Source organism: Sander vitreus, chromosome 24, assembly GCF_031162955.1.
Source record: "Sander vitreus isolate 19-12246 chromosome 24, sanVit1, whole genome shotgun sequence".
NCBI lineage: Eukaryota > Metazoa > Chordata > Actinopteri > Perciformes > Percidae > Sander > Sander vitreus.
In genome coordinates, this window is record NC_135878.1 from 6,794,902 (window position 1) to 6,812,900 (window position 17,999).

General features: G+C 43.1%; 2 protein-coding genes across 11 annotated transcripts in view; one reads left to right on the forward strand and one right to left on the reverse strand.

The window, feature by feature from the left end:
• LOC144512569 (peripheral plasma membrane protein CASK-like) overlaps positions 1-2,951 on the reverse strand; it is a 49,615-nt gene extending 46,664 nt beyond the window's left edge. For 6 of the 8 annotated variants that reach the window (XM_078243352.1, XM_078243356.1, XM_078243354.1 and 3 more), the window contains exon 1: positions 2,069-2,951. In XM_078243352.1, coding sequence (XP_078099478.1) covers positions 2,069-2,133 — 65 coding nt within the window. In that variant the 5' untranslated portion in view covers positions 2,134-2,951. The remainder of the gene's footprint in view (positions 1-2,068) is intronic. The other 2 variants (XM_078243358.1, XM_078243355.1) reach the window with 1 other exon arrangement.
• A 10,908-nt stretch (positions 2,952-13,859) lies between these two features.
• On the forward strand, positions 13,860-17,232 carry cenpl (centromere protein L). Of its 3 annotated transcripts, none has more exons than XM_078243504.1 (5): positions 13,860-13,943; positions 15,066-15,240; positions 15,357-15,611; positions 16,091-16,663; positions 16,803-17,232. In XM_078243504.1, exons 1-5 carry the CDS (start codon positions 13,924-13,926, stop codon positions 16,875-16,877), a joined length of 1,098 nt encoding a protein of 365 aa, XP_078099630.1. In that variant the 5' UTR covers positions 13,860-13,923; the 3' UTR covers positions 16,878-17,232. The 3 variants fall into 3 exon arrangements, with proteins under 3 accessions (XP_078099630.1, XP_078099631.1, XP_078099632.1); XM_078243505.1 differs by having other exon boundaries at positions 15,360-15,611; XM_078243506.1 differs by having other exon boundaries at positions 15,363-15,611.
• The last annotated feature ends 767 nt before the right edge of the window (positions 17,233-17,999 follow it).

Here is a 17,999-nt window from a genome sequence, read left to right on the forward strand (position 1 = left end):
TACGCCAACATGGCCTGGCTTCTGTTTCAAAACATACTTAGACTAAAATGTAAGAGCAGGAATATTCTCTAACCAGAAAAGATAACATGGAACAGGTTTTTATTATGTTTCCTGTGGCTATAAAGCATTTCCATTACAAATTTTGATTAATTAACATCCTCAGGTTTCAGCTGTCTGCCATGTTGTCCACTAACTACAGTAGTGCTAACAGTAAAACCTGTGGTTAAAAACAAAGTGGGAGATGGCAGAGTGCTGCAGTCAATGTCTGCTGGCATTATTTATATCCGTAGCCTCAGGGCCATCCCATTCCCAACTCCACTTGTCTCCATTGATCTGCCTCAGCGTTCCTTCCCCTCCCCTCCCTAGTCAGGGCTGAGGAAAAATGATCCACCCCTTCCTCCTGCAACACATCCCAAGACACCAGGACTCAACACACTTGATCCATCAACTGAAGTTTCACAAAGGAACTGGCAGCATAAGAGGGATTTTCTGGTCTTTTCTATGACATAAATGTGACATCTCACTTCTTTACTAAAGCTTAAAATATGCTCCAGTCAAACTGTTGTTCACTCATGTATTACTCTTCTACTGACCAGTCTGGACTGTGTGACCACAACCGCTCGATATAAACTCAAGAAGTATTTGCACATACAGTATTTCTCAGTGTTTGTTTACAGCTGCAGGGAGTACCAAACTGATAGAGGTTACTACATTTTGGCTATAAAAAGGTAGCTTGGGTGTATTAACCTCTACAAATGTGGTACTCCATGCAAGATAAACAGGTATTGCCATGCAGGTTGATAATTTCAGAAAATACATTATATAGAAGCTGGCATCTATTATACACCTTTATGGAAAAGCTCATCTGAAAGCTGAGGTGGATAAAAGAAACTATCAAAATTTAAATATTGCTTGACCCCCACCTTGGGACAAGCAAAGAAAAGAAAAATTATTTTTCATCTATCATTCACAATGGCCTGTGGATTCAACTTCCCTTACCACTCTAGTTGATTTGTATTGTCACACTAACTCTCCCCAGTGGCTCCTTGTATCCTTTACTGGGACTCCAAGGTAGTGGTCCTGGACCAACCATCAATTAGTAACCTAGACAACAGGAAGTCCTAGGATATAGAACAGGGCCTGAGGGTCTGGATAGAGTGTGCCTCTATCCCCTAGAACAAACTTAATGGACCCTCAGATGTCCAGTGAGTGAAGCTTGCAGGGGGGAGGGGACTGACTGGTGGCCCAGGACTGTTATGGGCCTGTCAGCCTTCCCGCCTCACTTCCAGCAGAAGTCAGGAGCCATCTCTGACCACACAGAAGTAACATGCATACTGTGGCAATTTTCATGGCACCTTGAACCTTTGTCTCTCATGATTTAAATGTGCCTCTGTCAGTCTCCTGCTTTATATTAAAACATTACATAACCTCACTGTTGTATCAAAAAAGCTATGCCTTTTCTGACACCTTCAAAGAGTGTTTGACCGGATGCCAGTCTGCCTGTAACTGTATGCAGGTATGGCTACTATCAAAACAGGAGGGTTAGGAGAAGGAAAATCCTGTCTGCAGACATTTTAGATGTGAACCCAGATGTCCTGTGTCTTAAACCAAGCTGCCAGTCTGTCAGCAAGGAATGAGAATTAACTTCTTCACCAACTGCAATAAATGGTATTAACGTAGACATACATTAAGAACTTGGGAGTTTTTTGACTGTACAGTAGCCTTCCTACTGAGTCTTGTAAATTCACTTTCCTGCATGGAGGTCGTCATGTCAAACACATTCTGCAACTCCTAATATATTAGGTAATTATGTGCTTGGAATTGCTTTATAACATACAAGTTATATGACAATATATAACAGCTAAATGGCACTGCAAATTGAGGAGCGACCCCGCCTCACCCACCCAGTGAACTTTCCCCTTGAAAAACCTGCAGGCCTATAACAGTAATTAAGCATCGCCCTTGCAGCTGTGATGTGTGTGGCAAAGGAGTGTATAGAACAACAGATAACATAATGTAAAACACAGGCAAACAACGGAAGTGGTTAATATCAGTTATTGTTACTTACTTGCCAATCACCTCGCACAGCTCGTAGACATCCTCGAACAGCACGTCATCGTCCGCCATGGTCATTCAGGTAAACGAGGATGCTCTCCTCAAGATATCCCACCCACACAGATTTTGAAACAATCAGTTATAACGTGCTTTCTTCGGGTTACTATTATGCAATACTGCACACTCCTAGTAATTTAAACCCTCCTAATGTCAGTGACAGGAAAATCAGTGGCCACTCAAGAGTCCAAGTTAGCCACATTAGCTGGCGTCCAAGACTGTCACTCCGCGGCCCCACCTTCTCTTGAGCTTCTCTCCCGGTAGCTAGCCAGCGAGCTAGCTAGCTAAATAGTAACCACAGAATAGACCCCAGGGCGTGGAGATTTCCTCGCTCGTTTGCAGAAAAACTCCCCTCTTTGCATGCCTCGGGTTTGTATCTTACTGTTGGGTACTGCCAGACACAAGACTTCCTCAGCAGCATCCACGGACACTTTCCGTACCGACCAATATGCTCCCTTCACCGCAAGCTAACGGGGTTCTCGAAAATGGTTGGCTAGCTGGGTTAATATGAGCTAGTTGTCGATGGAATAACCGGTTGGCTCGCGCCGTTATTGCGCTGTGCACACCCAGTGTATCACAGATGGCTTATCCCACCGAAAACGTAATGTGTCCGGGCTGCAATATGCTTCAGCTTCCCCAGCCCAAATTGAAGATCTTCACGTGCATCTCGACGACTACTCTGTTGCATACACCGTCTGTGCCTGCTTGTGAATATTAAAATGATATCGTATTCCAACACAGCCGAGCCTTCGTTCGCCGTTGCTCGCTCCAGTTCCTACGCTGGCTCAGATTCTGGCTGGCTTTGACTGGCTGTTCCTCCACCAGAAATGCCAGGCTCCTCCCTCTATCGTCCAGGAAACTGGTCCGGTCAGAGCCGAAATGGCCTGGGAGAGAAGGCCCAGACTCTAGCGTCGCTCGAGCCAAGATGGTGTACGATTGGGGTCCGATTTAGGCGCAGTTTCCTAATCTCCTCCAACGGTTGCATCCAATGTATCCCGCGCAAGCGTCTACCATCCAAACACCATCACCTTACGTCAGCCTTTCCTCTTCTTATCTCCATCCCTTTAACATGCAGTTTTTTCCTCAGCGTTGTATCCTGACAGTAATAACGTAATTCCCACATTATGACTGTCGCGAATAAACAGATGTATTTTCCCATACAGTAGCCTATATAAAAAGGGAAGGTTGCAAATTCCCATTGGTCCTTAGGGACGTTTCTCAGCAAAATGAAGTAGGCCTACAGCTTAGTGACTATATTAGTTCATTAATTTGACACTGGCAATGGGATAGTGACACAGGTGAATAAGGTATTATGACCATCAACTGTATCTACTGGAAATGGTGGTATGATTATCTAGCAAATCTCAAGCATGTTTTCATCAAATGGGTAACATTTTGGCAAAAGGCAAAAAAAGGCTCTGGAGAACCGTGTTAGAGGCGATTAGTGTCTAATAATGTGAGGATTAAGTCGATTTACTTTCATGTAATCTTTCTGCAGGTGCAGGAGTTCCTGTGGTGCAGATAGCAGGTGCAGGGACGCAGGTGGAATTACTTCAGGTGTGGAAGACCATTGACTGTATGCGCTGTAATGTGTTGGTGATGCCCCCTGGAGGTGATGTAAGGAATCGTGTGCCTCCTACTGCTACATTTTGGACATCCTTTGAAGTACAGTAGCCTACATTTCAACACATGAGAAAAACTGAATGAAACCAATGAGAACAACTTACTAATATTTTTTGAACAAAGCAGAAAATATGGACAATATCACTTTGTAACAGAACATTATCATGAATATTGAAATATGAAATAAAATATGTTCATATATGTTTTTGTGTAACCACCTAATTCAGAACTTAAGTATGGCCATGGCCAAAACTATTTGCCGGTTTTTGGGGGGGAATTTAACTTTTCCATTATACCTACAAACACTATAATATACACTATAAAATATATTTTACGAAAAAGACCACCAGTTTAACAAAGTAATATGGAATACTGATGACAAGTCAGCCATGCCTTTCCGTAGTGTTCATCAGAGAAAGAAAAAAAAAAAAGTTCTTCTTTGAGCTGGGAGACAAGCAAATAAGTACCAGAAAGCAACAGAAGTTCTCTCAAGCAGGAAGGTGAACTCATTCAGATAGACGGGGATAAACAAAGACATCTGGTGCCACTAGAGTGTGCTGTTCTCTTATGGCACCCTCTGCACTTTCCAGTTTCCATGGCGCTGCATCCCTTCTGCTCACAAATCATTGGGTGAAGCCCAGCAGCAGCTACCGATAATCCGATTGGCTATTGATGTGGTCATCATACTGTACTAGTGCAGTGCCCGTTGAAAATGTGCCTGTTTGGAACAGGCCAATTGCTTGGCCTGTGGTATTGCTGCTTGTAGAATTCTTCAAAACCAAATTGTACCCCAAAATTACTTACAAACCACTTAATATGCAACTGACTTACAGTGTAGGCTACTTCTACATCAGAGGAAGACATTGTACTACTATATTTACCTGATTAGCCTCATGGACTCATGGCAGTGTGCTATCCAACTGGCCCGTTATGAGAGCTAATCAGCACATATCTGCGTTCATCAACCACCAGAACCGGACCGTGTGTACGCTCTCAGAGAGAGAGAGAGAGAGAGAGAGAGAGAGAGAGAGAGAGAGAGAGAGAGAGAGAGAGAGAGAGAGAGAGAGAGAGAGAGAGAGAGAGAGAGAGAGAGAGAGAGAGAGACGTTGTGTCATATGATTGTTAATGAATTTAACACTTCAGCAGAGGTGCTCATTTCCATACAGGTTTAGTGGCTTGACGGTGAAGTAGGGGATTTGATTCGTGGGGGGATTTTGGCGACGGTAATGTTATTAGTGTTGTAAGTTAGCAGTAGAATTAATTAACCCGACCCCGCGAGTCTGATGAAAACTGATGTGTCTGCCCGGTTCAACTCTGAGATTTTTAAGATTTATGTTGTGCCAGCTCACAGCAATTTAATACAATAGCAGGAAAAGAGTCATTTGTCGTTTGTTTATTCAAAGTCAAAGACAGTCCAAAGTAGAGCAACTTTGCACATTATTGTGGGTCTGAGGTGTATGTCACATTTTAGCTGCCAAAGCTCCGCTGCTCTCTGTCTCTGGTCCTCAGGGTGATAGGGGGAGTGGCCAGCGGCTAGAGCCGCAAAAGCCAATGTGTGCTTCTTTTACCTATATATTTAACGATATCTTTTGCATTTGTAATCCAAACTTACTCGTGCCCGTAGCAGGACACCTGTCAAATTTAAAATCCATATGACTAACAGTTCGAGAGATATGCGCATAACACACACACACACACACACACACACACACACACACACACACACACACACACACACACACACACACACACACACAGACGTTCCTGCAATTTATAGATGGATGACTGGACGGAGACACTGTCCACAGGGAGTTGACGACGGAACGTTGCAGCAGTGGTTCTGCCCGGTGTGGAAGGACATCGGAGCAGCTCTGCTGGGCCGTTTCTGTCTCTCTCTGCAGCAACAGTTGAACTTTTTTGGTTTTCCCGTGAACAGCCCCCTAATGGTATGTGGAAAGTTGCTGTTTTCTGAAATGTCTGTCATTTTTTCAAGTGTTTTCTTTTCTGCCTGACGGGCACCACGTTTTGTGTTTTCGTGCTGAAATAGCTCAGTTGGGAGCATGTTAGGCTCATTATCTAAAGGTCACTGGTTCAATCCTGGTCGTTGGACTTGTGTTTAGGAGACAAATGGTTAGAAATGCTAGTCTGGTTTGTCACTGAATTCCCTATGAGGTTCACTTGGAACCTGTATGTTTTACCATTTGTTGGTTTACTAAATGGATGACTGGACGGAGACACTGTCCACAGGGAGTTGTTGACGGAACTTTGCGGCAGTGGTTCAGCCCGGTGTGGAAGGACCTCGGAGCAGCTCTGCTGGGCTGTTTGTGTCTCTCTCTGCAGCAGCAGGTATTCTGAACATGCCCCTAATGGTATGTGGAAAGTTGCTGACTTCTGAAATGTCTGTCATTTTTTCAAGATGTTTTGTTTTCTGCCTGATGGGCACCACGTTTTACCCTTTAGTGCTGAAATAGCTCAGTTGGTAGAGCGTTAGCCTAAAGGTCCCTGGTCCAATCCTGGGTTTCAGCAACATTGGACTGGTGTTTTGTGGACACATGGTTAGAAATGCTGGACGGGTTTGTCACTAAATTCCCTATGAAGTTCCGTTGGAACCCAAATGTTTTACCGTTGGTTGTTTGTTGACTAAATGGATGACTATTTAGACACTGTCCACAGGGAGTTGACGACGGAACGTTGCAGCAGTGGTTCTGCCCGGTGTGGAAGGACATCGGAGCAGCTCTGCTGGGCCATTTCTGTCTCTCTCTGCAGCAACAGTTGAACTTTTTTGTTTTCCCGTGAACAGCCCCCTAATGGTATGTGGAAAGTTGCTGAGTTCTGAAATGTCTGTAATTTTTTCAAGTGTTTTGTTTTCTGCCTGACGGACACCACATTTTTGTTCTGATGTGCCGAAGTAGCTCAGTTGGTAGAGCGTTAGCCTGAAGCTCTAAAGGTCCCTGGTCCAATCCTGGGTTCCAGCAACATTGGACTGGTGTTTCATGGACACATGGTTAGAAATGCTGGTCGGGTTTGTCACTAAATTCCCTATAAGGTTCTATTGGAACCCATGTGTTTTACCGTTGGTTGATTAAATGGATGACTGAACGGACACACTGTCCACAGGGAATTGATGACGGAACCTTGTGGAAGTGGTTCTTCCCGGTGTGGAATGACCTTGGAGAAGCTCTGCTGGGCTGTTTTCTGTCTCTCTCTGTTTTATAGCAGAAAGTTGGGAGAGCGTTAGACTGAAGATCTAAAGGTCCCTATTTCAGTCCTGGGTTTCGGCAGCATTGGTCTTGTGTTTTGGGGACGCATGGTTAGAAATGCTGGTCGAGTTTGTCACTAAATTCCCTATGAGGTTCCATTGGAACCCAAATGTTTTACTGTTGGTTGTTTGTTTACTAAATGGGTGACTGGACGTAGACACTGTCCACAGGGAGTTGTTGACGGAACTTTGCGGCAGTGGTTCTGCCCGGTGTGGAAGGACCTCGGAGCAGCTCTGCTGGGCCATTTCTGTTTATCTCTGCAGCAACATTTGAACTCTTTTGTTTTCCCGTGAACATCCCCCTATTGGTATGTGGAAAGTTGCTGTTTTCTGAAATGTGTGAGATGTTCCATCAGATCAGGCTCCTTCCTGAAGATCAACCACTTCTCCGCTTCCTCTGGTGGGATATGGAGAGAGACCGTAACTGATATCTATGTGTGTCCTACCCTTCAGCACTGCCTGCAGCAGTCCGTGCTGTGCTACATACGCACTGCAACGGCACACCAAGGACAACCGCTCTGGCAACCAAGAGGTACTGGACTCCGTCATCAACGCCTTTTATGTGGATAACTGCCTGCAATCTCTTCGTTCCCCATCACAGGCAAAACAGCTGATTGACAAGATGAGAGCCCTGCTCGCCGCTGGTGGATTCAATATGAGACAATGGGCAAGCAATCAACCAGAGGTCATCGCTCATCTCCCCCCAGAGGCAAGATCAGAGGGCTACGAGTTGTGGCTGACTTCAGACAGAGCTGATCCCCAGGAGTCGACGCTAGGTCTCCGGTGGCACTGCCCATCTGACACCCTCGGTTACAAGCACCGCCAAGCCATCAAGCAACACCAGCGGCACCCAACTGCTCGACTCCAACTCAACAAGTCTGGTGGACCGGTGTGGACTGTTTTGGCCCCTATATGGTCAAGATAGGACAGCGACAGGAGAAATGATGGGGCATTGTGTTCAAGTGTCTCACTACCAGGTTTGTTCACCTTGACCTACTGCCTAGTATGGACACAGATTCATTTCTCTTGTCTCTCCACCACTTCATCGCAAGAAGAGGGAAACCCTTTGAGATCTTATGCGACAGAGGCACCAACTTCCGCGGTGGGGACAAGGAGCTTCAGGAGGCGTTTGAGGCAGTCGAACCATCGCTCAGGGAACAGCTAGCAACACAGTGCATCACCTTCAGATTTAACCCGCCTCTGGCTCCACACTTTGGTGGAACATGGGAGAGGGAAATTAAATCTGTAAAGGCATATCTCCAAACCATCCTGAAGGACCAGGTCATCCCTGAGGAGGTCCTACTGACCGTCCTCATTGAAATTGAGGGAATCCTCAATTCCATGCTTCATCGGATCTTGCAGATCCTGATCCCGTGACCCCTAATCTTCTGCTCATGGGGCGGCGGGATGCTTCGCTGCCTCAAGCTGTGTATGGCTCCAGTGACTTGCTAGGACGCCGCCGCTGCCAACACAGTCAGGTACTTGCTGACCATTTCTGGGGTCAGTTCACCCGCAAGTACCTCTCTGGTCTCCAACCACGTCAGAAATGGCAGAACTCAACGTCAGACATAGCTGCGGATGCTGTCGTTATGGTGGTCAATCCACAGCTCCCGAGGGCGCTAAGGCCTGTGAGACGCAACACCCGGATAATCCACAGCGAATATGGCAAGGTATGCACTGCAGAGATCGACATCAAGGGCAAATTCTACACATATCCTGTCGCCAAACTGATAGAGCTCCTGAGGATGCCTGACGATGGAGATACCCGCGCTCCCTAGCCCAGCAGTGACCTTCCTGTTACTGCACATTCGTCCCACGAATCCGGGGCGGCTGTGGAAAACTGGACTGATGAGCCGACGTCACTCCTTGGACTCAAGCATTTGCGCACATGCGCAACTTCACCATTTCCTTTTGTAGTTCGCTGCGGACATGAGTACAGCTGCTCCTAAAGTTGCACGTTACTTGTATAAGCTTCTGTTGTGTTGCCGTGTGCGTTATTGAGAAAGTAAGTGGACAATTGTATGTTAATGCTGGTGTTGCATTTATCTTTGTTTGTGTAGTCAACATTACAGTATTTTTCTTTATTATAGTTCAGGATAGTATGCTCATGTCTACTGTAATGCTAGGAACTTACTGCAAATATATCACATAATAACAATAGTTAATACTTTTATTCATGGATGCATGTTCGTACAGTGCTGTGCATTTGTTAATTTCAATCCTGCTGAGGATTAGTCTAACTGTTGCACTCGCGATGGTGTTGCTGGTTTAATTGTTTAAGCACATTTCACAGTGCCATTCGCGCCACTGGTCTATTACATGACTATTGAGTGCTGCTGCGGTGTTCCAATTGTGGTCTTAGAGCGCCATCTAGTGGCCAATAGATGTTGACAATAGACAATTGAACCTATATTCTTTACTACATTGTGTTCTATTGATTTCCATTACTATCCAGTATTATTTGGTTGTTTGCACAGCAACTATTTATTGCATAGCAATTATGTATATTGCATATAATTTTGGTATATTGCAGAGTGAGTTGTTGCTTATTGATCTTTAATCTGTATATGTGTGCATTCATTATGTACAGGTTATATTTACATATTCTGTATTTCTTTATTTTACAGAAAACCACACACACACATACTATTGCAAGTAACAAGCACTGTATTCACCTGCTGGATTTGGATGTCAATGAATCTGTTGAACTAAAACCGAAGGTTGCAGCGACTCTCTTACCGGAGCTGCTGGACCGTTTCTGTCTCTCTCTGTAGCAGCAGGTGACGTTTTGTGTTATTCCCGTGAACATGCCCCTAATGGTATGTGGAAAGTTGCTGACTTCTGAAATGTGTGTTGTTTTTTCGAGATGTTTTGTTTTCTGCCTGAGGGACACCACATTTTACACTTTTGTGCAGGAACAGCTCAGTTGGGAGCGCGTTAGACTGAAGCTCTGAAGGTCTCTGGTTCAATCCCAGATTTCAGCAGCATTGGACTGGTGTTTTGGGGACACATGGTTAGAAATGCTGGTCAGGTTTGTCACAAAATTCCCTATGAAGATCCGTTATCTAGCCAGTTTGGGTAGCGCCAGCAAATAACGTACACTGACTTCACAAGCCCCCTAATGGAATGTAGAAAGTTGTTTTCTGAAATGTGTGTCGTTTTTTTGAGATGTTTTCTTTTCCACATGATGGGCACCACGTTTTGCTATTTTGTGCCAAAATAGCTCAGTCGGGAGAGTGTTATACTGAAGATCCAAAGGTTCCTGGTTCAATTCTGGGTTTCGGCAGCATTGGACCAGTCTTTTGGTGACACATGATTAGGAATGTTGGTCGGGTTTGTCAATGAATTCCCTATGAAGTTCCGTTGGAACCCACATTTTACCGTTTGTTTTTTGTTGGCTAAATGGATGACTGGACTGGACTGTCTACAGGGAGTTGATGAACGGTAGAGTGGTTCTGCCCGATGTGGAAGGACCTTGGAAAGCTCTACTGGGCCGTTTCTGTCTCTCTCTGCAGCAGCAGGTGCTGTTTTGTGTTTACCCACCAACAGCCCCCTAATGGAATGTAGAAAGTAGTTGTTTTCTGAAATGTGTCATTTTTTCGAGATGTTTTATTTTCCACCTGATGGGCACCACATTTCATGCTTTTGTGCTGAAATTGCTCATTTGGGAGAGTGTTAGACCTAAAATCTAAAGGTCTCTGGTTCAATCCTGGGTTTCAGTAGCACTGGGTTGGTGTTTTGGGGACACATGGTTAGAAATGCTGGTCGGGTGTGTAACTAAATTCAAACTAAATAAAGTTCCATTGGAACCCAAATGTTTTACTGTTGGTTGTTTGTTTACTAAATGGATGACTGGACGTAGACACTGTCCACAGGGAGTTGATGATGGAACGTTGCGGCAGTGGTTCTGTCCGGTGTGGAAGGACCTCGGAGCAGCTCTGCTGGGCCATTTCTGTCTGCAGCAGCAGGTAATGTTTTGTGTTTTTCCACCAACAGGCCACTAATGGAATGTAGAAAGTTGTTTTCTGTTTTTTCAAGATGTTTTCTTTTCCACCTGATGGGCATCACGTTTTGTTAATTTGTGCCAAAATAGCTCAGTTGGGAGAGTGTTAGACTGAAGATCTAAAGGTTTCTGGTTCAATTTTGGGTTTTGGGGACACATGGTTAGAAATGCTGGTCCGGTTTGTCACTAAATTCCCTATGAAGTTCCATTGGAGCCCATGTGTTTTACCATTGGTTGTTTGTTTACTAAAATGTGCCTGTTTGGAACTGGCGATTGCTTGGCCTGTGGTATTGCTGCTTGTAGAATTCTTCAAAACCAAATTGTACCACAACATTACTTACAAACCACTTAATTTGCAACTCCACTGTATAGCCTAATACTTACTTACAGTGTAGGCTACTTCTACATCATAGGAAGACATTGTAGCCTACTACTGTATTTATCTGACAGAGAACGCTGCAGATTCAGAATGTAATCACAAAATATCACAATGAAAATGTGGAGTAATCAGATATTAACCTCATGGACTCATGGCAGTGTGCTATCCAACTGGCCCGTTATGAGAGCTAATCAGCACATATCTGCGTTCATCAACCACCAGAACCGGACCATGTTTACGCTCGCAGAGAGAGAGAGAGAGAGAGAGAGAGAGAGAGAGAGAGAGAGAGAGAGAGAGAGAGAGAGAGAGAGAGAGCGTTGTGTCATATGATTGTTAGATGAAGTTTAGACACTTCGAGAGAGGTGCTCAGTTTCCATACAGGTTTAGTGGCTAGACGAGTGAGAGTAGGGATTTGATTCGTGGGGGATTTTGGCGACGGTAATGTTATTAGTGTTGTAAGTTAGCAGTAGAATTAATTAACCCGACCCCGCGAGTCTGATGAAAACTGATGTGTCTGCCCGGTTCAACTCTGAGATTTTTTCGCATTGCACAGCGCTGTGAAGGAATAATCTCCGAGATTACGTTATGTTCTGCCAGCTCACAGCAATTTAATACAATAGCAGGAAAAGAATCCCCCCCGTTCTAAAGCGTTCTGTATGTGGCATCTGCGTGTGATGTGCAGGTTACCTTCCCCCCAAACACGGACACACATACAGATACCTCGCTTTATAAGATAGATAGCCTACATCACGCTCTGTCTGCCACTTGTTGTCTGTAGCTGGTTGTGCTTTGCATGTTTGGGATTCTGAAACGTCCTTAAATTCGGGAATCGTTGTTTGTTCATTCAAAGTCAAAGACAGTCCTTTGTGGGTCTGAGGTGTATGTCACATTTTAGCTGCCAAAGCTCCGCTGCGCTCTGTCTCTGGTCCTCAGGGTGATAGGGGGAGTGGCCAGCGGCTAGAGTGCCAAAAGTCAATGTGTGCTTCATTTACCTATATATTTAACGATATATTTTGCATTTATAATCCAAACAATGTCAAACTTGGCATCGCACTTACTCGTGCCCGTAGCAGGACACCTGTCAAGTTTGAAATCCATCGGATTAACGGTTCGAGAGATATGCGCATAACAGACACACACAGACACACAGACAGACAGACAGACAGACGTTCCTGCAATTTATAGATAGAAGTATAGCAGTGTACGTGCTATTAAACAGCTCTTCATTCAATACATAGGTAGCCTACTTGCAAAACGTTCACATGCACAAACACTTAGACACAGGGTCACACAAATATAAGATAAGGGCAAATGCAAGACAAGGAAAAAACAAATATGGAGAAAGTATATGCTTAAAAAGAGAAAGGGAAAAGACAAATAAAAAAGAAAATAGGGAAGCACCATACATGGGGAGAGAATAAAAGGAAAGGGCACAGTTTCCATGGTAACTGGGAGGGGAACGGTTACGGTTGTTGCATATGAAACTGGCAGCAAGTGAAACATGCGCACACACCAATACAAATACACACTTTTTTTTCGAGTAACAAAAAATAGCCGGTGCAACACTGTGTTGCACCGGCTATTTTTTGTTACTTTATACCGTTTTTGTCCTGCCTTGGTTGCACCGGATTGTTGTGGTCTGCAGAAGCGCAGACAACTTTCTCTTTTTTATCCAAACACTTTTTTTCATTTAGGAGGGTGTTGCATTGATTTGTTGTCTTTTCAGGCTGTATAATACTGTATAAAATTAGTATATGACTGTCCTATAAATTAACGTATTGTCTGTTGTGTGATATTGAGGTGTTATCTGGTACAAGAAGGGGAGCACTTAAATGCAGAAAAATTTGGACATTTAATCTGCTCAATTTGTGAACAATTGCAGCCACGAAGAGGCAAACAGAAAAAACAAGGCAGACTGGCAGCTACTCAGTTTGCAACATGTGAAACATCCACACTAAGTGCCTTACAGAGTTTTAGATTTAACTGAAACACTGATGTTTTTTTATATTTCACCCATTCAAAATTCTCTTTTTATTCCTCTGTTTTATTAATTGTTTTTAGAGTCAGACATGTCACAGATTGATAAGTTTATTAGAACACTGTTAAACTTCCAATCACTGACTCTGCAAAACATTGATGATGTATGAAATGCAACAAAACAAAGAGTATTTGATTTATCAATGTTGAAATGTGTGGTGTCTCTGGTATAATAATAATAATAATAATAATAATAATAATAATAATAATAATAACAATACAATTATCTTTGCATAAAATCAGATTTCCATGATCAATATAGATTGTTTTATTGTATTATTTATGCACTTATTATTTCTTTTCACTCGCTTTTTCTCTCTCACTTAATTTTATATTTTATTTAACACATTTTATATTTGATTTAACGTGAAAAATGTGTTTGGGAGAAGAAAAAAAACACTTCCTGTTTGGATTGATGTGATTGGCTGATTCTAACCGCGCAGACTCCTGGGAAAGCGCGATGTTTAAATTTGTTTCCGGTTTCTTTCTGCTTCGGCCAAAACGCCAAACATGGAGAAACATCATAACAGGTAACCTGCACCTCTTTCTACTTTTTATTAAAAATACTAGTTTCTAAAGTATGTTTCCGTTCGCAACAACAAAAGCAGCACATTTTTGTGAACCGTGTATTACGGATCTTCTAGCGCGGGTGCTTGCCATTCTCTTCCGTATGAAGAGACTGTCACGCCAAATAACATTCAATAATCGCGTATTTTAATGTTGCCTTGCTTTTCATGAAAGGTACCAATCTGGTACAATGATACACGACATTTTACGAATCGTTTGCTTTCACTTGTCAATTCGGCAACTATCCTTTTCCCTGGGGAGCACTGTACTATATCTAAATTTCACATTTTATATTTGATTCTCCTCTTATTCTCACAATGGTTGTCAGCCAAAATACTAGTACTTAAGCTGTATTCAGTTCTACTGACAAAGTGCGGCTTTATCTCTTTGTTTTTATTTTTATAAATAATGTTAGTGCACGTACAGTATCAGGACAGTACTTAGTTTCTCTTTGCTATGTTATTGCAAAAACATAGTCAAAGCCTTAGCAGATCTTTGCTCTGTATGCTTGTTGCTTTTGCTTTTGTTTAAAAAAAAAAAAAACATTAATTCAAGTGGGACCAAGTGATACTGCATCCAGTCAAATCTATCTTTGGAGTATCAAATATTCACCCCATGTGGGATTGACAGGTGGCTATAAACGTATGTAATTTCATCATGAAAGTTAAGAGAACATGGTCATTACAACTTTACACGTAGGGAGGGGCTTTTCATCACAGTCTTGATTATTTGTGTCACACTTAAACTATATAAAGAGCACTACAATGACAATTTGCTGTTCGGGCCCCACAGCTGTGGAACTCCCTGCCGAGAGATGTCAGGCATCCAAACTCAGTGGCTTCTTTTTGATCTTTTTTTAAGACTCACTTTGGCGTTGTATTTATTGCTATTATTGTTGTATTATTTTAATTATTTTATTTCATTTATATTTTAATTATGGATCTTGTTTTTATTTGTTTGTACTTTACAGCACTTTGTAACTTGGTTTTGAAAAGTGCTATACAAATGAAGTTATTATCCGCATTACTAACTGTAAAGATGAACACCAGATAAAGCTGACGTGATGGTCTGTTTATGATCTCCAGTGTGACCAGGACTCCCCTCAACAGTGTTGTAGTTCAGAGGAGGAGCAAAAGTAAGAGCTACAGGCTGTCGTACCGCAGCTGCTTAGGTGCGGCTTCACGTCTCGGCTTAACTCCAGCCTTGACGGCACGGAGGCTCAACACAAGCAGAAGGGCTCCGAAGCCACACAATATCACTGTGAGTCAGCCAAGGCCATTGTTCTCCATGTTTTTATGCCATTAAACAAATGGAATCAATAGCAACATGACACCGAATGCTAATCTTTTTTCTCTCATCTCCTTTCCTTGTCAAAGGAGAAGGTGGATGCGGAGCAGCTGACCTTACTAGTGAAAACGGAGTGGCAGCTGTCGTACGTTACTCCTCTCTATCAGTTCAGGCACACCCAGCTGAAGAGCTACTCCAGGCAGCTCTCTGCATTTATTGCTGCAGAGAAGCAGCAAGGTATGGCAGTGGAGGTGGAGGGACCACAGAAAACCTTCACAGTCTCTTTCTCTTTGGTGCAGGGGTTGACTGAGTCAGATGACGATGCCGAGACTGTCCTCATACGGGTAAGAGCTGAGAGAAGCTTTTCATGCTCATGGTGTCCATTTTTTCCCCTGTGTTATTGCCTGAAAGGGTTTTTCTAATATCCAAAGCCAATCTCAGCAATGTGGATATGTGGTGCAAAGTTGGATTTTGAAGCATACAAACAAGACATGGATTTCATTAAAATGTTCAAAGTTGTGGTATGTTCTACAGCATTCACTTGAGAATTACATGGGTTTAATTATTGATAACTAAAGTAGTTTAGATGGCTTACAGCTGTCTACGGTTTGGTAAAATCACATTTAATTGTGGGTAGTGTGTCATATTTCTGCAACAAAACTAAATTGAAATGGAATGTGTTTAATCTTCCACTTCCCATGAATAAAAAAAGCATGGGCTTGAATGGTATTTATACGTTTTGGATCTTGAGTATGCCTTGTGTTCTCTTTGTGAAACTGAAACAGCATGTTGCTGTGTCTAACTGTTCCCTTTCCCACCACAGATCTACTCAAAGCCTCTGTTTGCCAGGCAGGACGAGCCACAGAAGCCAGTATGGAGCGGCTGGCTGACCTGCATCAACGGCAACCCTGAATACCTGGGCTCACTTCCAAAGGACTTCATCTGTCTGCCGCTCTTCGGCAGCAGCGGGGCCGAGGGTCTCACCACTTTGGTAAAATCCTGGTTCCAGCAGTCCTTTGACTGCTGCTTTGGCCCTCTGGAAATCAGCCATACTAGCCTACAGTGGCTGATGGCATTATGGACCAACTGCCACAATGAGTACAGCATTCAGCACCTCAAAATGATTTGGACTCTTCCAGCTGTGCCGCCGCTGCAGGTCACCTACACAGTTAACTCAGAAGATGCATGGGAGCTGTGGGGCAGTGTGCGGAAGGGGAATAGAGGAGGAGGAGGGGAGGAGGAGGAGGAGAGTAGTATCGACATTGAGGAGGTGAGACGGTTCATGCAGGGGCTGCAGAGCCACTTCTACAGACACTTCAGGCTGGATCTGTCAGCGGGAAGCCTCAACCAGGTCTCCACAGCCCTGGGCTCAGCCAAGTACAGCGGCAGGATCAAGGTACCGTCTGACACAAACAGCTGCTCTCATGAGAGCAACGTTTTTTATAAGACCCTTATCTTTTTTTATAATGGAGTCTTTTCAACACACACACAGTAAATGTAATTGTTATACTAATATCTGTTTCCTTTCATTTCAGATATCCAACAGCAGATACATGATCACCACCCTGACACTACTGACAGAGTGTGCCCTCCTCAAAATGCCCATTTGAGTGACAGATTGCTTTATTTGTTTGTTTTTTAAACCTCTTTTCAAAGCATGAAATCATTTTTCACTATATTGTCTTTAATGAAAGCACAAGTCATATTCTGGCTATTTTTTTCCTCTTATTTTCCTGCATCAAACTGCAATACAGGAAATATTGTGGCCATAATAATGACTGCGTATTGAGGAAAAGATTCTAGTGTTCCCGGTTTACCATGTTGTCTGCTGTGCTGGCAAACATGCATAAGTTCCACCTCTTATTGTAAATGAACAATAACTAAGTAACTATACCATATATATTCTTGTCTAGCTTTTTATATATTTTGTGTCATTTATAGTTGTAAATAAAAGGAAAAAAAGTTGTTGACTGGTGCATGATGAAATGATCGTTGGAGGGAAATCCAACACTCTGCAGCTGTGGGCGATGTTTGTATCTGTGGGCCCACGCATGCAGATGCATACAGTCATGTGAAAAAATTAGGACACCCATGCTAAAGTTGACTAAAAAGAGGAATAAAAAAAAATCATCTTTTGGAAATTGATCTTAATTAAAAAAAGAGGAACAATCCAATCTGTAAGGACACCAATTTTCTTTGTGAATGAATAATGTATTGTAAATAAATAAATGTTCTTCCTTAAAACACAGGGGGCATAAGTGAGTACACCCCTATGTTAAATTCCCATAGAGGCAGGCAGAGTTTTATTTTTAAAGGCCAGTTATTTCATGGATCCAGGATACTATGCATCCTGATAAAGTTCCCTTGGCCTTTGGAATTAAAATAGCCCCACATCACCACATACCCTTCACCATACCTAGAGATTGGCATGGTTTTATTTCAGTTAGACTAATAGCTGGTTTGATTTGCATTGAGATGATTTTATGGAAAGTACCCCATGCCAATCTCTAGGTATGATGAAGGGGATGTGATGATGTGGGGGGGCTATTTTAATTCCAAAGGCCAAGGGAACTTTATCAGGATGCATAGTATCCTGGATCCATGAAATAACTGGCCTTTAAAAATAAAACTCTATGGGAATTTAACATAGGGGTGTACTCACTTATGCCCCCTGTGTTTTAAGGAAGAACATTTATTTACAATACGTTATTCATTCACAAAAAAAATTGGTG